We start from the raw sequence: 24,395 nt of genomic DNA on the forward strand, positions 1-24,395 counted from the left end.
GAAATAAACCCAAGAAAAACACTTAATGCAAATTAAAAGCAATTGTTTAACACTCACCAACTGATGCCCCGCCTGTTGCTGAGCAGCAGGCCCCAGGCCAGCTTTCCCTACAGTTTATATGCTGAGCATGATGCCTCATGGTATGGAATATCCCTTAGGCTGTCTGGGGTCAGCTGCTCTGGCGGTGATCCCTCACAGCTTTGAGTGCACCCCCAGCCCACTCACTGGCAGAGGATGAGAAGCTGGAAAGTCCTTGGCTTAGAGTGCAAGTACTGCTGAGCAACAACCAAACCATGAGTGAGCTATCAACATCCCTCTCATCCTAAAGCCAAAAACAGCACTGTACCACTGTACTAGCTAATAAGAAGAAAATTAACTCTATCCCAGCCAACACTAGGTCAACTTGGAAAAATAAAAGGTAGATAAAAACATCTTGGGGAGGCTGATAGGTTGAGCTGTTAAGAAACATCAGTTAACTACAGGGGGAAAAATTAAACCTAATAAAAATATACTATTATTCTTACTATATTAATGCAAGTGCTTCACTAGTTCAAAACAAAACAAAAGAAAAGAATCAAGTTGTGTTTAGAATACAATTCCACAGCCATATCCTGAAATCATTATCAGCTTAAAACTCTGTGCACCTCCCCGCCTCCTCAGTGCTTCGGGTAAAAGTGTTTGTGGAATTACAAGATGAACTGGACCAGTGAACTGACCTGGATAATCCCCCGGGGATGTGGAAGGCAAGGAGGGAGGGAGAATTCAGCCCAGAACAGTCCTGTGAGCACAGGGCTTGGTCATCTTGCACATCTACAGGGGAATTGCTTAACCCTTTAAGTCCTCCCTCCACACTTCTTAGCAGTCCCAGTCAGGTCAATGGAATGGTACCTCAGTGCACTAACTATAAAAATGGAATTTTAGCAACTCTTCAGGCTCACCTTTATGCTAGCCACATTACATATATCTTACAGACTCTGTGGTAAGAACTACCTTTTTCTAGCTCATCACTAGGTATTAAAGAGGTATTACCTTAATTTGCCTTAGCTACAATGAATTAGAAATCCAAGCAAACTATTTTGTAGATGAAGTCATGGGGGAAAGCTCCACAACCCAGATCACCTCAGCCTGGCAAGACCAACTAATTTGTTGTCTGTGTCTGACTTAAGCTCAGATGGCAGCAAACAGGATTCACTGCAGCTTTTGTACAGAGGACTCAGTGTGATCGTGTACCTCCAGCACGACTTAATCGTGTACCTCCAGCAAGACTTAACAAAAGTAAGTCCCTATCTCAGCTGGGATCAGCAAACACCCCTGGTAAGTCTTCTAGTCTGAGCAGCTCCCAGGAGCGGCAGCCTCTGCCTGACAGTTGTCTCACTTATAAACCTGCCAGCACAGGAACACAGATAAGTAACTATTCTGGGGGTACTGACCTTGACAATCCAGACACCACTGTTTAGAAACAAGAAAAAAAGCATAGCATAGCATTGACAAAGTATCTTTTAGCTGTGCAATAACATATGTTTTACAATATATCATTGCAAAAATATATTTTGAAGATTGAAAAATGTGTATTAGCTCAAGAAATTACAATGTAACTGACTTCCCCAGAAAAAGACATTTGCAAAGATGAAACAGGCTCCAAACACAGTGGGATAAATTGAACTTTTCTCAAAGTTATTTGAAGCCTAATTATGTATCTACATTACAGTGAAGAATACCTTCCACTTCAGCATCTGAGACAAATGTCCCACACAATTCATCCAGACTGCCAAACTTCTGTGGCTGTTTCTAACGACACTTCACCAAGGTTAAGTGTAATTCCTAAGGTGCCAGAAATAGAACTGAGAGTGTTAACAAAGCAACAAACCTGGAATTGGTGCATTTCCCTATCGCATTGCCCCGGGTAATTTTTTTTTTTATTTTTTACCTCTTAAAATGCAAGGGTATAAGAAGTCACTGAAAACCTGAAGCTTTTAGTTGAGACTTACAAAAAGAAAATTAAGAAAGCCAAAAGACAACTAGAGTAAAAAACCCAAACATGCATTAAAAAAAAATAAAATAAAAAAGCAACCACCTCTTGGAAAAAGTAACTTGCTGAACACTAGAGAGCATCCCTGCACTCAGTTCTTTCAGTGACTATCCAGGAGAAAAAATGCCCGATGTATTTGGATGCCTATTCTCCCTCTCTGTGAGTCATAATGGTGGGACTTGATTATCAAGGGGTTTTTAACTTCACCACTAAACTGGCTACACAAGGCATGAATCATTATCCCTTTGAGCATTAAAAACATCGACCTGGAGAAGATATTTATCTTTGGATTAATGAAACAACGTGCACCAGCAGTGAGCAGCAGCACGTAGGAGCCGGCAGGGAAGCAGTTAATGTTACCGAGCTGCCGGAGGCAATTGACGAGGCAGAAAGGAACTGACTAAATCGCAGCATGACTTGGAGCTGACGTCAATGTGTATCTTGTTTGGAGTTTAACTTTTCCAGTTCCCTACTGCAACACGATTCCAGGAAATCTAATGACGTCAGCCTTTTGAACTCAATTAGCTGAGGAACAGACCATTTGAACAGCGGAGGAGAAAACAAGCAGGCGGCACAATACTTCAATTATTGCCCTCAAGTTTGTTTCCATTCAGTGTTTTTTTTTAAATAATGTAAGCACAGGGTTGATTTACACTGCCGAAACAATTTCTATAAAGCTAGGTTGAAGCCCATGGCTATCAAATTTGTAGCGTCTACTGCTCAATAAAAAAGGCAGTTGCCATTTTCACAAAACAAAAAGCAATTATAAACACAGCAACATATATGACTATCACCACACTTAAGAAAAATGCAGAAGTAGAGTGGTGGATTGTTTTCAGCAAAATCCTGCATGAAATAATAAAGAACAGTTACTAAATCAATCTGTGCAAGAACTCATGCACTAACAGTGATTTTTAGTGTTTCCCCCCCCAACCAAAACTGTTAAAATTGCCCTGGAATGCTACACTAAGTCGACAGAAGCTATTTGTATGACTTTAGAGAGATTAAAGAATTACAGCAACAGGTTCAAAAGAAAATGCCACAAATATTAACTAAACACTGCACAGACATACAAAAATACTATGTCAAAGGCTAACAAAATTTTTACCTGTTTCATCTCCTGTTACAGCCATGATCAACTTCTGCACACACGATTCTGCTGCTCCTCTACCAGAGCTCAGCATGAACTGTTCCAAACTACCAAGCATGTGCAGGATTACAAGCAAGAGCACTGACATCACAATGACCTCACTTGCTTACCACTGTCATTAACATGCTCCATCACTGGAACAGCTCACTGAAACTGCAGCCCAAAGAATTCCTTTTCCAGTAAACCTGTTTTTTTTTTTTTTCCCTCTTCCATATTGCTATAATCCTAGCTTTGTTCTTATGCCCTGAATTATTCATAAAGCTACAGAGAGCACTCACCACAAAGCAAGCTGCTAAGAAAGTCCTGAAAACTCACAGCACTGACTGACAGAAATTAAAACGTGGCTCTAGCATTCATGAATGAATCCAAACGATAAAGTCATGATTGGATAGAAAATAAGGAAATTTAAAACAGACATGCAGTTGTTTTCATTGGAACAGTTCCACGAAAAGGCAGAGAACTCTGTTGGACAGACATGCAAGACAGGAAAGCTTAATAAGCTGTAACAAATAGGTAAATGAAAGGCTAGAGCTCCTCACTTTGCAGGAAAACCCACAACCCACTCATTTAATTTCAGTTAAAAGCTTCAGAAATTATTAAGGAACACTCCAACAAAGTAAGTCAACCTAAAGCCAGTGGTTTCAGATGCTGTAACAAGCAGAACAGTAACTCTGGGCAAAGGCTACCTCTTCCCCCTTCCCTCCTCTTTCAAAATATGTCCAAGAGATCTGTTTGACTCTGTTTTAAAATATAAAATAAAAAAACAACAACTGAGCTCTAAGAGAGTTAGTCCTTATTTACATCAATGCAAATGAAAATACTTTCAGACCAAGAGTCTAAACACTGGTTTTATGTAGGGCACAGCAAACCTTTAAGGTCTTTGTACTAAACAAATTCAGACTGGTAATTTATCAACTGTGAAACTGCTGGATGGCAGCAGTGGAAGCATCAATGTTTGCATTGATGTTCTGTCTTTTACATCCTGTGTTTACAGGAGTGTTCTGTGATTACAGAACCACTTCAGGATAATATGTACAGAAGATCAGAACTAAAGCACAAGAAGTTCAAGCTACAGATTTCAAGTATCACTATCAATGTAACGAAAATACACATAGATCCCAACAGAATGATTTTTATATAACTTTTCTACACTCACTAATAGTCAAAACACTTCCTTCTTCAGCTAGCAAAAAATTCCTTAACCCTTAATGTGTTAGGAAACTGCCCAGACACTAGAACTGCCTCTTATTTTGCCCACAAATGTAAACTTGTAGCAAATACAATATCACTCAATTGGACCAATATATTTGACACTTTTATCCCAGTATTTTTTCACACCACAGGTTATCAAAAAATACCAAACACAGGGTTTATGTGATCTTATCCATTATTACATGAGAGTCCTTAACAAATACTTTAGAAAAAAAATCAATACATATGCTATCTGAAAGATTCTGAAACAGATCTTTTCTGTTTCCAGATATTTGTTATATTCTTTTCTTCTTCTATGATAAAGAAAATAAATTATATGCTGCCTACCCAAAATCATTATAAAAATACATATGTAAGTGGTAAGATTACTAAGCAGAATATTTTTTTCTATTATAACCTTTGCTATCACAATAGTAGGTGAACAGTCAACTACAAAGTGTACAAAAATGACAAATGTTCATAACCTGTATTCCAACAGACTTGCTAGTATAGGCAAGATGACGTTCAATAAGGACATTTCAAGCACTTATTCCACTGTCCTACTTCCATCATAATTAACTCAGGTTTCCTGCCTTCATACAATTGTATTACTATAAACATTTTCAAGTGCTTTCCCAATATTTTTATACATCTCTTTTTTTACTATAGACCTTTTGTTTTTTCTAAAGATTTTCTGATATCAAGAGCATGTAGAGTAAGTTGAAGCCTTCTATCTTCTCATCATCTCCAAGTTCACGCTCATTTACTGCTTGCTTTGTACTTTTCCCTGCATGTTATGTCACCTTTTTTTTGTCTATGTTAACAGCTATGAGACTCAGTAAAGCACTGGACTTTGAACCAAAGGAATAGAGAATTCCAGGAAATAAACTTCTCTGAGCATGGACAGAGAACAAATTAATTTAGTTAAAGGTATCTAGATGCTTCCAGAAACATGATGTGGAAGGTATTCAGTTACTGTCTCGGAATCCATTTTGAAAGTTTCCATCACAGGCAAAACACTTAAAGGGCAATTCCATCTTGTGGTGCCCATTGCTGAGACTGAGTAGCTCTGTCAGAGAACAACTCTGTAATGGAGAGTCTGAAAAGGAAAATCAGTCAAATGGAATTCCCAAGGACTGAAATGCTGCCAGACAAAATCCTCAAATGCTGTGCTTCTTCACAGACTTGGGAAGTCTTAGGAAGCAGATGAGGAGTTATTTCTCTGCCCTTGACACCAAAGCTCTGAAGAATCAAAGCAGGACCTATGAAACACTACAATCAACCTGGAGAGATGGACACAGCCTCTGATTTAAGGGATGTGTAGGTACACACAGAGAAAACATATTAGACTCATACTCAGAAAAACATGCAGTCCTAGAGTGGGAAATTGGTTTGGGGGACAGCCAAATTTGGGTCTTAAGGCTTTGTTGAGAATGTATTCATAATAACATTTAGGGAAGTTGTAACAATACTGTCTGAACAATAAAAACTTAACATTTGGCTACGGTGTTTTCATCTTATAGTCTTAAAGCACTTCAAATGCTTCTGGAAATGTCTTGGGACAACAATGTATTTCAGCATTTATTTGATGACCCTCATCCACTCCATGAATACATATCTAAATCCTTCCTAGCTCTTCTCATGGCTTATTTCAGATAGTTGTTTTGGCTTAAGAAAGTATTCATACAACCCTCTCTCCTTACTTCTCTCTGTCAATATTTTTTTTTCTTTTTAATTCTGTACATCCTCCATAGCTATTAATTTAGTGTTTCCATAGTGGAATCTATCTCCCATTTTCAAAGGTTTTCATCACATCATGTGTACACTTTATTGGACCTTCAAAGTGTTCCTCTGTGAGAAAACTAGCTCCAGTAAAGGATCTGCTTTCTAGTAACTGCAAGAGCCATAAGTTGAAAGGAAATTTTGCCCTAAACATATCCCAAAATCTTCAGATTTTAACATTAATTTTTTACAGTTTTTAATGTTAAAATCTTCAGATTAACATTAACTGCTTAAAAAAACAAATTAGTTTATTAGTTTCATATATTAAATGATGTGCACCTTCAGCATCTCACTTCAATCTGTAAGAGTACCTTTATTCCAATTATACATGTCTCAAATTCTGGACAAGATAATCCAAAGCAGAAAGTGATGTTATACTGCCATTTCATTCTTTTTAACCAAACACAGTAGCTGCCTTATAAGCAGAGAACCTGAATCCCTTCCTAAGACTCTTTCATCTTGCTATGAGTATTTTGCACTTAGTAGCACACTTAGTAGTGCAACAATGTCAACACAAAATAAGAAACCTTTTAAGAAAAATTGTTTAATATGAAAAAATGAAAACAGAGTAGACTATTAAAATATACCTTGAACAACAACTTGGCTTCCAGGAACAAAAAACTGCTGCGTGCCATCAGATGACTGTGCTGCGTATTGCACAATGGTAGCGCCTGGCTGAGGAGCTCCCGAATTTGTCACAGTCTGAATTGTACCACCTTGAGATATGGTAACTAGACAGAAAAAAAAAAAAAAAAAGCTAAGTTAGGCAACAGAAAGACATAACACATGCTAAAAACTGAAATAAATATTGTCTTACAGGACTCCTGGTTCTCTCCTTGCTTAAGGATCAATTGTATGATAAAACTTAGGTAATATTAATATTAATTTGCACAAATATAGTCTCTTGTGTAGTATATGCCATACATATAACAGATAAAAAGCGGTGTTCAACACATTTTATCTCTATGTTTCCAAAAATACTAACTCTACTAAAATAGTTTAAATATGTGGGGAGAAATCATAGCTCCTAGCCATATAAAAGTGATGATTTAAATACTAACATAGGAGTTATTGAAAAAAAATTCTTAAAAAAGCTGTTTATTGACTCTCAGAAAACAAACTCCAGGACATCAAGACAAAGGAAGAGAAATATGTCTAACCCTAACAATCTTTTCCTTAGTGTAAGAAAAAGTTTAGCACAACATTTAACCAGGTTGCATAGAGCTGTACAGAGCCCAATACTCATGTAAAAAGAGAAAGAGAACAAAGTAGGGTTCTTCCCTCAATGTAATAGCAGTATGAAAAAAACAAATATACTTTCCCCATTAAAAAAATCATACTGCATTCTTGCCATAATCAGGTATTTATAAAAATTCAATTCCCTAGAGACATCATTAATTGCATATTCCTTCTGAAATTAGCATTGCCTTTGTTATATACAGAAATATCATTAAATCATAGAATGGCTTGAGTTGGAAAGGACCTTCAAAATCATCTAGCTCTAACTCCCCTGCCATGGGCAGAGGCACCTTCCACCAGACCAGGTTGCTCAGAGCCTCCCCATCCAACCTGGCCTTGAACACTTCCTGGGATGGGGCATCCACAACTTCTTTGGGCAATGTGTTCCAGTGCCTTGCCACCCTTGAAGTGAAGATTTCATTCTAAATATCTAAACTAAGTCTATCCTCTCTGTTTAAAGCTGTTGCCCCTCATGCTATCACTACACTCCCTGATACAGAATCCCTCCCCATCTTTTCTGTAGGCCCCCTTTAAGTACTGGAAGGCTGCTGCAAGGTCTCCTTAGAGCCTTCTTTTCTCCAGGCTAATCAACCCCAAACCTGTCAACCTGTCTTTATAGGGAAGGCCTCCAGCCCCTGATAATCTCCATGGCCCTCTTTGGATCTGTTCAAGCATGTTCTCCATGTCTGTCTCATGCTGCAAACTCAGAGCTGGATGCAGCACTCCAGGTGAGGTCTCACCAGAGCGGAGGGGCAGAATTGCACCCCTTGATCTGCTGCCCACGCTGCTTTGGATGCAGCCTAAGATCTGGTCAGCTTTCTGGGCTGCAAGCACACAATGCCAGCTCATAGCCAGTGTTTCAGCCATCAGCACATTCAGGTCCTCTCAATCTACTCACTGCCCAGCCTGTATCCACATTTAGGATTGCCACAGTCCATACACAGGACCCTGGACTTGGCCTTATCATGAAGTTTGCATAGGTCCACTGCCCTACTCTGTCACAGCCCCTTTGGATGGGATCCCTTCTCTCTACTGAGCTTTGAGTATCAACTGCATCATTTAGCCTGGTGTCACCTGCAAACTTTCTGAAGGTGCATTCAACCCACCTTCCACATCTCCAACCAAAGATATTAAATAATACTGGTCCCAGATCTCTGAAGGACACCACTCATCACTGGCCTCCACCTGAACAGCAAGCTATTGACTGGAGCTCTTTGAGCCAATTCCTTATCTACCAAGTGATTCACCAGCCCAATCCTCATCTCCTATGTTAATTAAAACAGTCCTGAAACTTTCAGCTGAGAACCCAATGCCTAAGGAGTAAAAAATCCTTTCTCTTCCAAAAGATATTTAAACTATGTTATAAAAGTTAGACAAAAAAAAAAAGACTGAGGTTTGCCAACTCCTCTGAATTCCTTGTCAGATTACAGTATTTGATGCCATTCTTGAAGGCATCAAATTCAGCTCTGCTTATCTAAATACAGGATTTGTTAGATACCTATGTGAATTTTAGAGATTGCTAATTTCAAATGTTCTGTTTTGGCAACAGTAAGTTATCTCAAAAGCTCAGCCTCAGATATAAACACTTGAAAGAGACTGAGATTGCCAAATCCCAACACTTGAATTAGCTTCTTTCAGGGAAAATGTGGAATTCCTCCCATGATGAATTAAGTTCAGAGCCTTATCTGCAATACTGAAACAGGGTTCAGCCTGGACCTACAGTCCTGCCTTTGGAATGAGGAGTATGTAACACAGGAATTAGTTGGGTGCTGCACACAGGCTCCGTAAGGCACTGAGGAGAAGGGGAAGAGTGTGGCAGGGTGTAGAGTGCAGATGTTTTGGCCTCCAAAGCAGAAAGTGCCCCATTCTAAGGCAGGACTAAACAGAGAGAAGCAAGAAAAGTAAAGCATTGTATCCTCTACTCTTCACAAAGTCCAGGACAAGAACAACAAGATGTGGCAACTCTACCTCCCAAGTTACAGAGAGCCAAATTCTGCCTCTCAGAGTTAGCACCAGGAATGGTACATCTACACCATCACAGAACCCTACCACATAAAACCCAGTCAGTTTGGCTGCCTAAGCAGTAAAACATCAGCACAGATTGATACAAAGCTCTTGGCTCCACGGTGAACCTGGGTAAACAATTATGTCACAGCTGTCCGGCAATTATTCATTCAGATGCCAATCCAGTACTTTATAAACAAAAGTGAATTAATAACTCCAGTAACTGCCTCCCTTACAGGACTGATTCCTGCCATATTCCCAGAACAACACACTGCCTGTCCCCCCATTCACTGTCCTGATCTCAACCACTGCACACACTTTGTTGTGTTGGAGCTCAACTGAAAACTGAGCCTTTTATGATGAGTCCAGGACATTCCTGGACAGTCCCTGTAGTTGAACGTTGTGTACGTGGATGGATGCAAATGGCATCTTCTCTTCCAACTAGGAGTGAGGACAGTACTTATACCACTCTCTGAGTATGATCACCAGCTCTAATCCAGAAAAAAAAACTAGATCTTCTTCCCTTCCAAAACTGGAAATGGAACTAGTCTTTCACAAAAGATTTCATAATTCTCCAACTGTTAAAAGTCTGTTCTAAGACGGCAAGTAACCCAAACAGATAGCAAAAGATTTAATAATTTTCATTCCCCCTGCATTTTTTCATGCAGATAACGATATGCACAAGGAGGCAAGAAAATAGGGAGACTGATTCACACACTCCAACTGAATGAACAACTCTTACACAGTAGACCACTACCACAGGCGAGGAACTAATAATTTTTTTCAGTATTAAATAACCAACATGGCAGAACTACAGCCAACAGAGTAAGTATCTAGACAGATAAGAATACAAGGCTCCTACACAAGACAGCATCTTGTGAAAAACTACTAATTTGCCCAGTAGAAGTATGTTAATGGAGGTAGCTGGCAAAGACTACATTTTATCTGGTCTGTCTGCTTCCATAAGCTAAAGCCAAGAAGCTCCAAGGAAAAAGGTATTGGGAAACCATGGCAACACACCTTTTTGCCTGGTGAAAAGTAAGGAGAGAACAGCCATCAATGCTGTTAACAGACAAAAATACATTTGTTTTCCAGAAAAATTTACTTATCAAGTTCTTCCAAAAAGAGTCATCCCAGACATCCAGACATAAACACACAGTCAAAATGATCTTTTCAACTAAATTGCCCTTCCTTTGCAGGAATAGAGAGAGCAGTAGAGGAAAAAAAGGAGCCTGTAAATGTAATAACATAACACTTCTTTTAAAGCAGGGCACAGTACAGATGGCCACAGTGACACCGCAAGGCCAGCTCTTCATTGCCAGGGACACTGCACAAGCTTAGTGCACAAACTCCTGGGTGCCTGCACAGCAGAACCTGTGCAGCCCATGCTGGCCAGGGACAGAGGAGTCCTCAGGCATAGGAACAACAGGCAGAAGCACAGAGCTACTGACAGGAGGCGCAAAGATGAAGGAGGTACATGGAGCGACCCTCTGCATCATACCCAGTCTAAAATCAACACTGGATTTGCTACTTTCCCACCCAGTATTCCTGATTTTAGCTGTTCCTGAGGATCACAGGCAACCAACAGGATGGCTCAGAAATGCTTCAGCTCCGTGCTTCATATATGTGAAGACTAGGGGTCAATAGTCAAGCTCTCTTCAGTAGGTTCTAAATTAAGACCCCTTCTATCACAGGGAAATCCTTGCTGCCACCTGGCCTAACCAGAATTAAAATACACAGACTTTGCTGAGGCAAAAGATATTTTTTCAAATTAATGAACTAATAAATTCAGCAAGAAAAACTATTTCCAAAACAAAAAAGCTTTCTAAACAAAGATTTTGAGCCAAAACCAAGAGAATCCATGAAGGCTGACATTGCATTTTGAAAAAATGTCCCATTATGATGAGAACCTTGATTATACAGCACGTATTTTATGCTACAACTATAATTTACTCAAAGAAAAAGCAGCAAAGAACAGAAATCTCCCAAGCTTGGCTTATAACCAAGTTTAAATTAAGACACATGAGAATTAATTAAATTTTTGTGGATTCTGTTCTCACATTGTCAGTGATGCTCTCTGTTGCTTAATTTTCAGAAGTAACTGTCTGATTGAACAAGAAACCAAAACCTTTGAATTTTATTATTCACTTAAACACTTCCCAATCACTACTGTTTATAGGTGTGTTAAAATGAAAATAAATTCCCCTAAGAATCAACTCCTGCAAGACACTATGGTCAAAGTACAACTTTGTCTTCCCAGAGGAAGCCACGATTAAATCTAAGCTCTACAGTTTCTCAGAAATCTTACAGGTTTACAGGCTCACAGACATTATAACACTTTTTTTTAAAGCCTTGAAATGGCAAATATATATATTCTTAATTAGATATAAGCAAAATCAAAAATACAATTCAAAAATTGAAGAAAAATATTTAATTTTTCTTAGAATACAAGAATACATTAATACATGCCAGATTCTGTACTGAATAGTTGTAATTTAGGATTATGATGTTCTTTTCCTCAGAAAAGAACACTTCAGATACTGGACATCACACATCAAACATTCATTTATATCTAGAGCTTACAGAAAGAGTAAGAAAAGCAGCCTAGGGGCACAAGCAAAATTACTTTCTATGCTGAAAGGATAGATAGTATAGGCAAATTCTGTCTTCTCACCATTAATAATTAGTTTAATTGCATAAATTAAAAATAACTGAAGAATTCTAAGGGTGAGTAGAACACAACAAGAGCCATTCTATCCTCTTTTATATGCCACTGCAGTGTTTTAATAGACTTCCTCTGTTTTCTCATTACAGGAAAAAAACTCCACAACATTTCTTATGCAATCTTCCTGTCATTATATCAAAGGAAAAACACCTGCACTTTAGTGTGTCTGCGTAGGAAAAGACATGAAAAACCCCTACAAACTGTAGGAGTGTAGCTTTATAAAATACATAATTTTAAAAAGAGTTGTTATTACAAAGTTATCCAAACTGATAACTGATTATGTCCAAAGAAGCCACAGAGTGCAAGTTATGCAGCACATCTACTACAAATACAGGAATAAAAATATCCAAAAGCAAATCTATAGAACAAAACTTTGTGAACGTAACTTTTTAACTTGCATTTGGATGATGTATCAAATGTTGGAAACCATGATTTAGGTTAGCTCTGTGGTGAAAGTGTAGATACTTAAAAACTGGTGACAAAAAGACATGGTTCTTCTAAGAAAGAAAACTGGAACTTAACAAGTAATTTCCTACTTCAGTCTTATTTCAAAAAACACTACTTGCCACTTTATATAATGAATAGCACTAATACATAGCAAATCACAAGAATTTGAAACTGCAGTGATTTGTATCAGTAAAGATTCACATAAAAGTGTCAACATTTTTCATTTCAGCTGAGCCTCACCTCCACATTTTAATGCATAGAAGCTCTAGAACGACTAAATTTAGCAGCCAACAAATACTACATGACTAAAAGTCTATAATCCCCATGTTAGAAAAAAATAATTACTTAGAAATACAGAATCTCTTATTCTTCATAAAAATCAAACATGCCTACTGCATTAGGTAACTCCTAGAAACAAAGCTATGCTATGCACATTCTGCATCATCACATAGTACATTTGCAAACATACGGTATTGCCCTGTGTTAGTATGATACAGGCTGGTTGGCATGGCCATTGCAGAAATACCAGAAGGCGTTCCTTCATCTTCTGACTTCTCCTCTTCTTCAATCTTCGCTACTGCAGGTGCATCTGATGAGAGCTCATTCAAAATTTTTCTAAAAAGAGAATGTAAGTAATTTTATGTACTTCAAGATCCATAGCCATAAGAAAAATCAAAGAACTGACTTTTATCAGACAGTTTTGCTGTAATGAATAAGCTGCCTTTAAAACCAGCAAAACCAAAATTAAAAGTCCTTACCGGTATGAAGGCCTTCTTGAAAGTATTTCCCTACGTTTTTGAGAATCAATTATCACTTCTGATTGTGCAGCTTCATCTGCAATCGATGCTACCTGTAACAGCAAAGTTCCTGAAATTCATAACTTCATTAAAAATTAGCAGCAGAGTAATTTTTTAAAAATTCCTTCCATTTTTACATATGGGAAGTTTGTTGACTTATTTATCACTAATCATGTGATTCTGGACTACTTTTTCCAATGCAAATTGCAAATTCTGAAGTTACCCAGACACAGCCACTCAGATAATATATTCCATTTAAAAAAGGAAAAAAAAGTCAACATAATCCAGGTTACTTTTTTGTGAACAACACTTTAAAAAGTACCGGAAACAGATTTCTTTAAACATAAAAATATTAGAGAATTTAATTAGCTCTTAAAGTGAGGTCAAACATCTAAAATACAGAATGCTGCACTAATGTGCCTTAAATGATAGTATACAATATTAAAGTTTCTTCATACCACACCAAAGCTATTTAAAAATAATTTTATTTAAATATACACATTTATTAGACTTACTAACACATTTATAAATGCAAAGGCATTGCTAGGCAATGTTGTACAAGTTTTGGAAGTGCCTGAGAAATCCACAGTATCTCATTTTCTCAGACCTTTAGTATTTTCATATATTCTTCTTCTCTTAAAATTACTCCAGACAACATTAAGGCCTAGGACTGAATCACACTTTTGACCAGCACCCATCTTACTACACAGAACTGAAAGTCATTATTGAACAAGGAAAAGGCTTTATTTTCTTGGATTCTTTTAACTACTCTGAACTATTGCTGTGCGGAGATTTCCAAACTGAAATAGTGTGAAAATCTTTTCACATAAAGATAGACCAGACTGCAGTTTCAGATTGAGCACGTTGTTAAACTAACACTGAACAAACACGATGTAAGAGAGTAGAAGACTTCAAGTGTTTGAACCAGCTGCAGTGGAAGCTCATACAGGGAACACAGGGAAGAGCTCTGGAATTAATGCATCTGCCAGTCCTCAGTGTTTGGTACTAGAAACAAAACCTGCCTGACCTCAATAGAAAATGACAGTCTGGAAGATTCTGGAAATTTATAGGCCTGAGTCAGCTCAACTCAACCCTTTAGAACTCCACCTTGAAGGAACTGGGGATTATTGCAGAACAAAATTATCTCTTCACTTGATAATTTTATTACATTACACTTCTGTGTAAAAATATTTAATGTAGCCTCATTTGGCTGGGAAATATGCAACAAACATCATTAGATGAACTCCACATCTGCACCTAGGTGGTGAGAGTTACTTCTGCATGTGAACAGATGCATAGCTCCAAACCAGACATCAGAGCTGACTGCAGAGATCCAGGTGCTTCAAGAAATTTGTATTCCTCCTTTCGCAGGAGACCAACGCTGAGCATCAGAGAGAGATCCTGAAAGACATTTCCCTCCCAATGTGCCTTCAGCAATCTCTTCATGGATCGACCTTCAAGCCTCTGGCATAATCCTTCAGAAGCAAAATAGTATTGAACAGCCAAGAAAAAGTCTGGGCGTCCTAACTCAAAACAGAATTTTCATTCTGCTGCGGCCTGGGCGTTAATTAATTATCTATTTGTCCCAGGACAAACAGCTCAAAAACAAGACCTCAATTGTCTTTAAATTGTCACGTTACCCTAACAGCTACCAACAGGCCCCCTAGTTTGTGAAGACTGCTGAAGAAATTGGGAGCAGTCATACTTTAGGAAGAAGGTAAGGAAATTACAAGATGATTTAAGCATTTCAATGTGTGTATTGGTTTTGCACAGCATGGTTTCTGGTAGCAGAGGGGCCGCAGAGATGGCTTCTGTGAGAAGCCGCTAGGAGCTTCCATGATGTCCAGTAGAGCCAATCCCTGATGGCTCTGTGGAGGGATGTACCACTGGCCAAGCCTGGGCCAATTAGAGATGGTGGTAACACCTCTGTGTTAACATATTTAGGAAGAAATCAAAACAAAGGTCAGGGGAACAGTTTCAATTCTAGCCAGAAAAGAGGAGGAAGCAAGAACATGGAAACAACATGAAGATACCAAGGTCAGTGGAGAAGGAGGTGCTCTAGATGCAGGAGCTGAGATTCCTCTGCAGGCTGTGGTGAGACCATGGTGAAGCAGCTGTGCCCTTGCAGCCCATGGGGATCCATGGGGGATGCAGAGATCCCCCCGCAGCCCGTGGGGGAGGTGCCCACGCCAGAGCAGGTGGATGCCTGGAGGAGGCTGTGGTCCAACGGTAAACCCATGGAGAGACAGGTCTTGCTCCCAAGTTGGAACAGCCTGTCCTTGGAGAACTGCACCCTGTGGAAGAGCAACCCATGCTCTCCCAAAACAGCAGTTTAGGAAGCATGGTTTGTCCGTGGGAGGGACTCACATTGCAGCAGTTTTGAGAGAACTGCTACTCAAGAGATTGGAGCCATGCTGGAGAACTTAATGGAGAACTGTCTCCTGTGGGAGGGACCCCACAGTCTCACTGGGGAACAACTTCTCTCCCTGTGCAGCAGAGGAAAACCTTGGGTGATGAACTGACCAAAACCCCCACACTTTGTGTCCCTGCACTGTCAGTGGGAAAGAGGCAGGGGCTGGAGGAAAAAAGGGCTGATTTTACTTCTCATTATCCTACTCTGATTTTATCAGTTATAAATTCACTTTATATCTTTTAAGTTGAACCTGTTTTGCCGTCAGAGTGTCTTCTCCTGGTCCTTATCTCAACTCATGAAACCCTTTGTTTGTTAAATTTTCTCTCCTCCGCCCAGCTGTAGCAGGGGAGGGTGGGTGAACAACTTTAATGGGGGCCTGGAATTTGGCCAGTGTCAAACTACCACAATGTGGAAGAGGACATTTTCTACAAGAAATTTCATAAACTCTAATTTTCATCATGACAAAGAGAGAAATGAACACTTCAGGTCACTCAAATGGCGAACAACCATGACCATACTGGTAACAAACAAACCATTGTAGATTTTTCCTGGACATCATTCAGATTTCGACTTTACCTATTTCAGCTTCATCTGCATTTTAACAAATTTATCTTCAAACTCATGTTAAGTCTTTCCAAGATCTGATACACTACAGGGGGGAGCAAGCAATAAGTCAAATAACAATTTAATCTTCCTACAAATAAAACAACATTTAACAAAACAATAAGGAATGCTATAAATATATTTTTTCATCTAAAAAACAACAGCATTATCAGAAAAACTTCTGAGCACTTTCCAGTTGAAAATGGCAGATGTTTGAGGGAGAGGTCATGCAAGCTTCAACACCAACCTTCAGCATACTTATTTATTTCTTTTTTAAACTGATATAATTTCCCCAGTTCCCCACTGTCTGGCAGAGACAAGGCAGCAAGTAAAGCCAAATGATCTGGAGGAAATTCCAGGTGGCAGGATAGTGTACTGAAAAGGATCACAGAAGGGCTGAACACTCTCTGTAATGGATTCTTCTACAGCATCTTCAAGGCCTTTCTTACCCAGATGAAACCAAAGCAAAATCCTGAAACTAACTAGTCCGTATAACTGGGACAAAACTTTCTTGTTTCTATTCCTTTGGGAAAGGGTGGACAGCCAGAGTTCACTCAATACAACAAATAGTTGACTTCCACTCCCCTAAGATGACACAGCAGCAGCTGGCAAGAGATTCCTAAGAAATTTCTTCTTCTGAGCTTTGAAAAAAATCCTCTATCTTTGCATGCATGTCCTGACTACACTGACTAAAGGAACAGAAACTGGGAATTATTAATGTGCTAAGTGAATAAAGGTTACTCAGGAAAATTACAGTTAGAAAGAATTCCAATGAAAAAAAGTATTTACTTTGAATACTCTGTTCTGACTTCAAGTTTGATCAAGTATTGGCACCTACCATACCTCTTTCCATAGGCATCTAGGATTTCAAAACCTTGAGGTCCCATCATCTACACCTACTGCTCAACAAAAAAATATTCATTACCTGATCATGTTTTTTTTTTTATTTTTCTCGATTATAAATCCTACTTATATATGTCTTTTTGTTTATTATACTGGAAAGTTATTAAGAAGCCTCTAATATTAAAGATGGCTTCTCAAGACCGATAATACATGGCTTTTCCTTAACCTGCTGCAATGGCCACAGGAAAAACCCTTCCCTTCTAACAGGGAGAGGTGTATCACCTTTCTTACCAGAAATAGCAATTGCATCTGCAAAAAGCACTCAGCTGACATTTCCCAAACAGATTTTAATAAAACTAGAGCAGAGGCCTTCCCAGCTACAAAAAAACCACCAATGGGAGGCCAAGAAACTTTCAAAACACTGCAAATTCATTCTACCTTGCCTTTTCTATTTTTTAAAAACTCTGAAAAGTCTTACACGTTCTGCACCAATCTCTGTTTTCTAGTTCCAGCAACTTTAAACACATGAACATCTGCCACATGAATGTGTGTTTTGAGGCTGCCTGTATTTTTGTATCCACATCCACAAAAAGCAATACAAGATGCTCTAAGAGGGTCTGATAGGGGCTACAAACAAGGAACCGCTTGATACAATATGCTTACTCCTACTATGCCCAGGCCCCTTCCAATAATAAAATAGGAGATACTTCAAAATTTATGAGTTCATAGTCTCATTAGAAACATTACGTTCATAGAATTTAACAAAAATTAAACACTGCAGGATACACTGAAGAAAGGCAGTGTTATGACACAAATTTGCTATTGCGTAAGTTCAGACACAAGTGCCAGGACAATTTCTTATAAGATAAACAGGAAGCATTAAGGAATTGCTACACAATGCTTGTAGAGCTGCTCCTGGTTGGATGTTTGCCACCTTTCCCCCTGCTGCTTCCTGTGCCATCTGAGTAAATCTTGCAGCACTGGTTGGAATGAAGAGAAACTGAAGATGGGTTGGGAAAAGAATTATGAGGTACCAAATATTCATGAAAATGTAACAATAAAAAAGCTAACCTGAACAGCTTGCATGTGTGGTGACTGAATGACTGAGGGCTGTGTGGCTTGAATGACACCCTGGACATGAACAGTTTGACCAGAAGGCAACTGCACTAGAGTTACAGCTGGAGATCCTCTTCCAGCACTGGAAGCAGCTACAGAAACCTGCAAAAATTACAATCATCATGTTTAAGTAAGATGCCTTAAGACTTCAGCAAATGCTTTTAAGCAGTGATAGCTAAAACAGACTAATTTTGTTGCCACATTTAAAAAAACTCAGATGTATATAATTATCATACACAAAAATAAATTATTTAACTAGTAAAAGTACCAAAGGCATGTATCTTTCCAAATGGTCTGGATAGCTTAAAACTGTACCCTAACAACCTGCAATTATTTAGGTTTTTTTCCCTCCAGAGACTTTGTATTTTCCTTTCAATCAAAAAAAAAAAACCCCAACCTTCAGCCATCACACACCAGATCTACTGTTGCCAGCATGAAGGTTAGGAGGAACCTCCACAAATGTAACAAAATCCAGGTAACAAAATCCACTGGGGTGGAATGTCACTGCAACGACATAAAGGGCAGAATGTTCTTAGGAAGAAAAAAAATTTAGAACTGCTTTAGTTTTGCTTTGCTTATTAGGTAACAAGTTATGCTTTTCAGATGGATGTCTCAAGAGACATGAGAAGTCTTCAGACAGCAAAAAAACACCCTGTTAAATAAAGCCTTACAAGGATTTGTAAACTGATTTGGTTTAATGGATTCCTGTTATATATATAATTATACATATCAAGAAAAAGAGAGCTGGAGTGTATCACTGCTACAAACAACAACAAAAATAAAGAACAGCTGAATCTTCTCTAAGCCTAGCACAGCCATAGAACAGCTTTCCCCAGCCTGTGACTCTCAACCCTCAGTGCTGAGGACTAATGGGTTGAGAAACAGCTTAACATCTATGGGCTAAGAAATATTTCAGTATTTCTGCTGTTACTGTTAAATCTATTAACAGAAACAAGCAGTGATGCAAAGGGAAAACACAATGATTGGTCTCAATTTATGTCATGAAACATCTCTAAACTCGGAAAAAGAAGACAATGACAAACATAAACCATATCAAAAAAAGAAATGCTGTTTTTCAATTAAACTGCATTGAAAAGTCTTATTTCTATATTATGCACATTCAACAATAAAATCAGACTCAAATATAAAACTCTGTTATTATTCCCTTCCTAGCTTTGTTCACAGCTCCAAAGGTATCTGGTATGAGCAGTAAACATAAAATGAGATGAGAGTAAGAAGAAAAACATGAAGAATGCTGAATATTTTAAAAAAACAGTTAAAGAAACTTTCGTAATTTTTACATATTTACACTGAGGTATTTTTTTTTAATCCAAATATAAAAGCAGTTTTCATTCCTGATCTATAAGATATTGCTTGTCTAGGAAATAATCCCCTTCTTGAACGAAGTGAAAAATTTTAACTACTATTAAGATGCACTGCTATCAAATAGTCCTGATGTTGGTTCAAATTACCTTGAAGAAATAATGTTTCTGGTCAACATTCACCATGCAATTGTTCACAGTCGTAGGAAACTGAACCACTTTTCAGAAAACAGAACAATCGAGGGCATTTTTAACCCTGAAATGAGTTCCTTAAATCATTCCTTAAATGGCATGAACAGGGAAATAGGACATACAAACCTTCTTCCCAACATATTCAACAAATATTAATATTGTGAGAAATCTATCAGAAATAGATATTTGAGATTAAGCTCCAAAAAGTCTCAAAGATCTGAAAAGTATGATCTGTTTTGTGGCAAAGCTTACATTCTAAACCTAAGCTTCAAGCAGTGATCACAGAGCAGTCTAAATGTTTACACAGCATGGTAACTTTTCAAAACATTATAAAGGCAATTTTACCAAACCTTTCCATTTACTGCTCTCTTTGTGAGAATTGCCATTTGATACAATACTCAGTGGGTCAGGAAGAACTTTCTGAGTACAACAGTAAAAGGTGAACAGTTTAAAAGTTTCTTTTTGGTACACAATGGGTCCGTCACACATAATCAGGAAATAATCCAGTACTTGAGATTAAGAAACTACATTCATTTTAAAGCTCCTTATTCAGTATAACCTCATAGGGGAAAAAAAAAATGAAGAAAACTTCATTCAGCTAATACTCTTCTGGACTAAAGCTTAAAGGAGAAATTGTTTTGTTCCCATTAATTCAGGTAAGAGATTAAATGAAGGTGTTTAAGTGCTAAGGGAAAAGGACATAGTAGTATTAGAAAATTTTCAAGGTTCATATTCTGCATCTGTTTGACAGAGATTGGAAATTATTATTATTAGAATTTTGATTCTGATTTCCCTTTACAGTTTTCAAGCTGAATATTCCTGGGTCAACTGAAATACTACAAGATTTTTGTGCTATCATGCGTAAATCCTGACTGGAACAGACTTGGCAAAGAAATTTCTTTCTGACATCAATGATGAGCAATGCTACCTTTAACATCACTACTTGAAGGACTGTCTGGCACAGCAACTGAAAACAATCCACAGAAGCAAGTCAGGACCACAGAGGCTGAGGGGAGGCTTAACACATTCTATGGGTTCTATGCTCCTAGGCACGCAACAGTCACGTCCAATAGCTTCAATAAATATCAACCATGCAACCCATAATGGTCCCATATTTCAGGTATTTGGAAATGTAAGCGCTCCCTCTTCTATGTGGGGAGAGAAAAGTAGCCAGCAAGAATGACCAGGTACTACCTTCCTACTGAGGCAGACACTCTTGCACAGAAAGAGGCTGCCCATCATTTATCTAACTTCAAGATACATGGTCCATGGTTATCCTGGATATCCTGTGAATGTCAGATAACCTTTCCCTGCTAAGTACTAGAAAGGTTACCTTCACATTGAACCCCTCGTACCTTCAACACTGCCAAATGTAGAACTCGGGACACAGGCCCATCTGATTTCTGCCCCTGCTGCAGACTCTAAATACTACAAGGACTCTAGAAGTAAAGTGAAAAGCAACTCTGCAAAAGGAAAAGTCAAGGCAAATCCACACTGGATTCACCTAATAAAGGACCAAAGGACACTTGCCACACTTGGGGACCAAGTAACCTCTATGAGGAAAAGCTGGAGACAGATGTTTTGATCAATTCCAAAGCCACTGCTAAAACACAAGCACCTGCTTTTAAGGAAAATAAGGTTAGCCTGGACTCCAGACATTTGGTGCCACCATATGCTTCAAGAAAGCCCAAAATGGTGACATAGCTGCACATTCATAATCCTCTAACATCAACTTTGCAAAATGGCCAGCATTTGCAGTTGGCAGGCTGGTTTTAGAGCCTTACTTACAACAGCCTAGCAAACCCCCATAGGTCTCAATCTCTAGGGAGTAAGATTTAATACTGTTTGATATCAAGAGCCCACAAGGACAACCTCCCAAAGTGCTAAACTTGAACAGTCCCAGCTTGCAATAGCTACTCACTCCAGGCTCTGAAAATCTCCTTGAAAATCTCCCTATGATCTCTGACAGCAGTTCCCACATTTTAAATCCTGACATATGTTTAATTCAGGGCCAGTATCAAGAGGTCAACAGATGGTATCTCAGACAAGGTCAGCAGACAACCCTACTGATAGACAGCATGACAAGGTTAACAAAAAGTGAATCTAAGAGGAACCCATCAAGATGTAGGATTAAAGAAAAAAATAAAACACAACTGAAAGTGTTTTTATCAAATCTGAGAAGGGCTAAAGTACATTGATCTTACATTGTTACAGTTATATTTAGTGTAGCTGAGCACAGAGCAACAGAGAATGCAGCATGGCTTCCAAAAATCCTGCAAAAGGAACATCTAATTTCTCTTTGAATACTATTGCAGATTTAAGTCTTTGAAGATATAAGTTTGACTATCATCAACACTATTAGAATATTCCAACACAAGTTAACTTCTTTGTAAGTACAGCTCTATATGTAGCAACAGATGATCTGTGCACGTGAGACACCCATGGAGTTCATCTCAAAAGAGGCTGAGCAATTTTCCATCTCACACCTCTACTCTTCCCTCAAAGACATCAAGCTTTTGTACAGGTGTTCGGCACATCTTCAACAGCTTCTAAAGACAGCCACCAATAATTTTACTTTCTTACCTATTTATTCTGGTAGCTGGATCACAAAAACATTACCATGTCAATTAATCAACTGGCTAACGGTGACAGATGCAAGAAATGCAACTATAAACTGATTCTATAGTAGGACATTTTATTTAAAAAATAACCATTTAACGGACAAAAAGTGCATCTCATCTTTGCTAGTTTCAAATTTACTCATTTTTGCTTTAGTAGAAAAAGTAATTTTACTTTCAGCAGCAAAATATTGCAGGAGAATACAGCAGTATCTATGATACAAGCCTTCTTACCATTGAAGGTCATCCCATCACACCACCGTGCTCCAGCCCACACATTCTTACTGTCTCCTCTCTCTCCCAAGAGGGGAGACATTAAAAATGCTTCAGCACAAAACAATCTCTGCCCCCTAAAGATTGTCATCTTATGAAGCACCTGGTCCAACCTTTTAAAACTAAACGCCAGGTATTTCTTTAAAAAGTCTATAGAGGAGAGGAAAATAAGTCAGCTGTCCCCAAAGAAGAAGTAAAAAAAAAGTGCCACCTCCTATTGTAGTTGTAACTCTCGGCATTTTTCTAGTCACTCCCTGGCCAAAGTCATAATTCAATTAAATATCAAGCACATTAAAAACCATTACATTCCATCTGGACATAAAAATTCCACCTGTTTTACTGGAAGGGCAGTCACCTGTTGGTACAGATGCCCAGAGAGGTTCTATAGACTCCATCTTTAGAGATATTTACATTCCAGGCAGACACTGCTTGCACAGGCAGGTCAGATTAGACAATCTTAAAAGGTTCTTCCCAAGCTTGACCCTTCTACAATTAATTCTTTGATAATATACAGAAAACCACAAATTAAAAGAAAGTCCATAAAAATGTTTTACTTCTGACTGACAAAAACCAAGGCTGGACAAATATTTTGTCAGAAAAAAACATAAACAAAGCTGCCATCTCCCTGCTCTGTTGGAGATATTTGAAAAGGAGCCCTCAGTTCCAGTGACCAGGCATTTTTGCTCTCAGTAAGAATCAAGTCATTATTTTCTACTACTTCTGCATATTTGCAACAAAATTAGTAGGAGGGATGATTGGAAGTTGGCACAAGATGCTTCAGCACTTGTAGTAATTGACATCTCTTAACTGTACTCCTCCACAGGCCAAAGAGGGAGAAAAGTCTGTGCTCCTCTGTAATAGTCAATACACAAGCACAGCCATGAATTCCTCAGAAACACACAAACTTCCCATCTAGAGCACCACAAAACCAGTCAGATGTCCCATGGAGGGGCCTCCAGCGGGCTTTTACCCCTCAACACCCAGGCCCAACTGTCCATGACAAAGCGCCTCACCTTCCAAGCCAGCCAGGTAGGAACACAGGTTAAGAAAATCCTACTCATCTTAAGCCAAAGGAGCGTCTCAAAAGGCCTGCCAGCAGTACGTGGTCTGCTTGGGCAACTTCACTACCACAAATGCTGGGGCAGAGCAGCCTGAAGGCACTGCAGGCGTGTGAGGGCTGCAGGGCCCGGGAGCCAGCGGCTGAGGAGATGGGCACAGGCCTGGAGCCCAGGAGAGCGACAGCAGCACCAACCCTGCTTGTCTGGGAGCCCAGGAGAGGGACAGCAGCACCAACCCTGCTTGTCTGGGAGAGCGACAGCAGCACCAACCCTGCTTGTCTGGGAGAGCGACAGCAGCACCAACCCTGCTTGTCTGGGAGAGGGACAGCAGCACCAACCCTGCTTGTCTGGGAGCCCAGGAGAGGGACAGCAGCTCCAGCCACCTGCACCAAGCAGCTCTGCCAGCTCCAGGACGGATCTCTGAGCCACCCGACCAAAACCAGGGACTCCACTCCAGACTGTTGCACTTCAAACTGAGGTACAAGTTTTGGTTCAGTGTTAATTGAAGGAGATCCATCAATACTTCAGAGATACTCATTTTAACTGGAAGGTATGAGACCCATACCCCATACAGCTGAACTTTCACATACAGT

At 39.0% G+C, this 24,395-nt stretch overlaps 1 protein-coding gene across 9 annotated transcripts in view; it reads right to left on the minus strand.

The window, feature by feature from the left end:
* CREM (cAMP responsive element modulator) overlaps positions 1-24,395 on the minus strand; it is a 41,098-nt gene that overhangs the window by 9,643 nt on the left and 7,060 nt on the right. For 3 of the 9 annotated variants that reach the window (XM_038123056.1, XM_038123047.1, XM_038123086.1), the window contains exons 3-6: positions 18,295-18,441; positions 13,326-13,417; positions 13,037-13,182; positions 6,740-6,883 (exon numbers count right to left, since the gene is read on the minus strand). In XM_038123056.1, the coding sequence (XP_037978984.1) occupies positions 6,740-6,883; positions 13,037-13,182; positions 13,326-13,417; positions 18,295-18,441 (529 nt within the window). Of the gene's footprint in view, positions 1-3,137; positions 3,820-6,739; positions 6,884-13,036; positions 13,183-13,325; positions 13,418-18,294; positions 18,442-18,753; positions 18,816-24,395 lie in introns of those variants that run through there. The other 6 variants (XM_038123105.1, XM_038123096.1, XM_038123077.1 and 3 more) reach the window with 5 other exon arrangements.

The sequence above is a fragment of the Motacilla alba genome, chromosome 2, assembly GCF_015832195.1.
Source record: "Motacilla alba alba isolate MOTALB_02 chromosome 2, Motacilla_alba_V1.0_pri, whole genome shotgun sequence".
Taxonomy (NCBI): domain Eukaryota; kingdom Metazoa; phylum Chordata; class Aves; order Passeriformes; family Motacillidae; genus Motacilla; species Motacilla alba.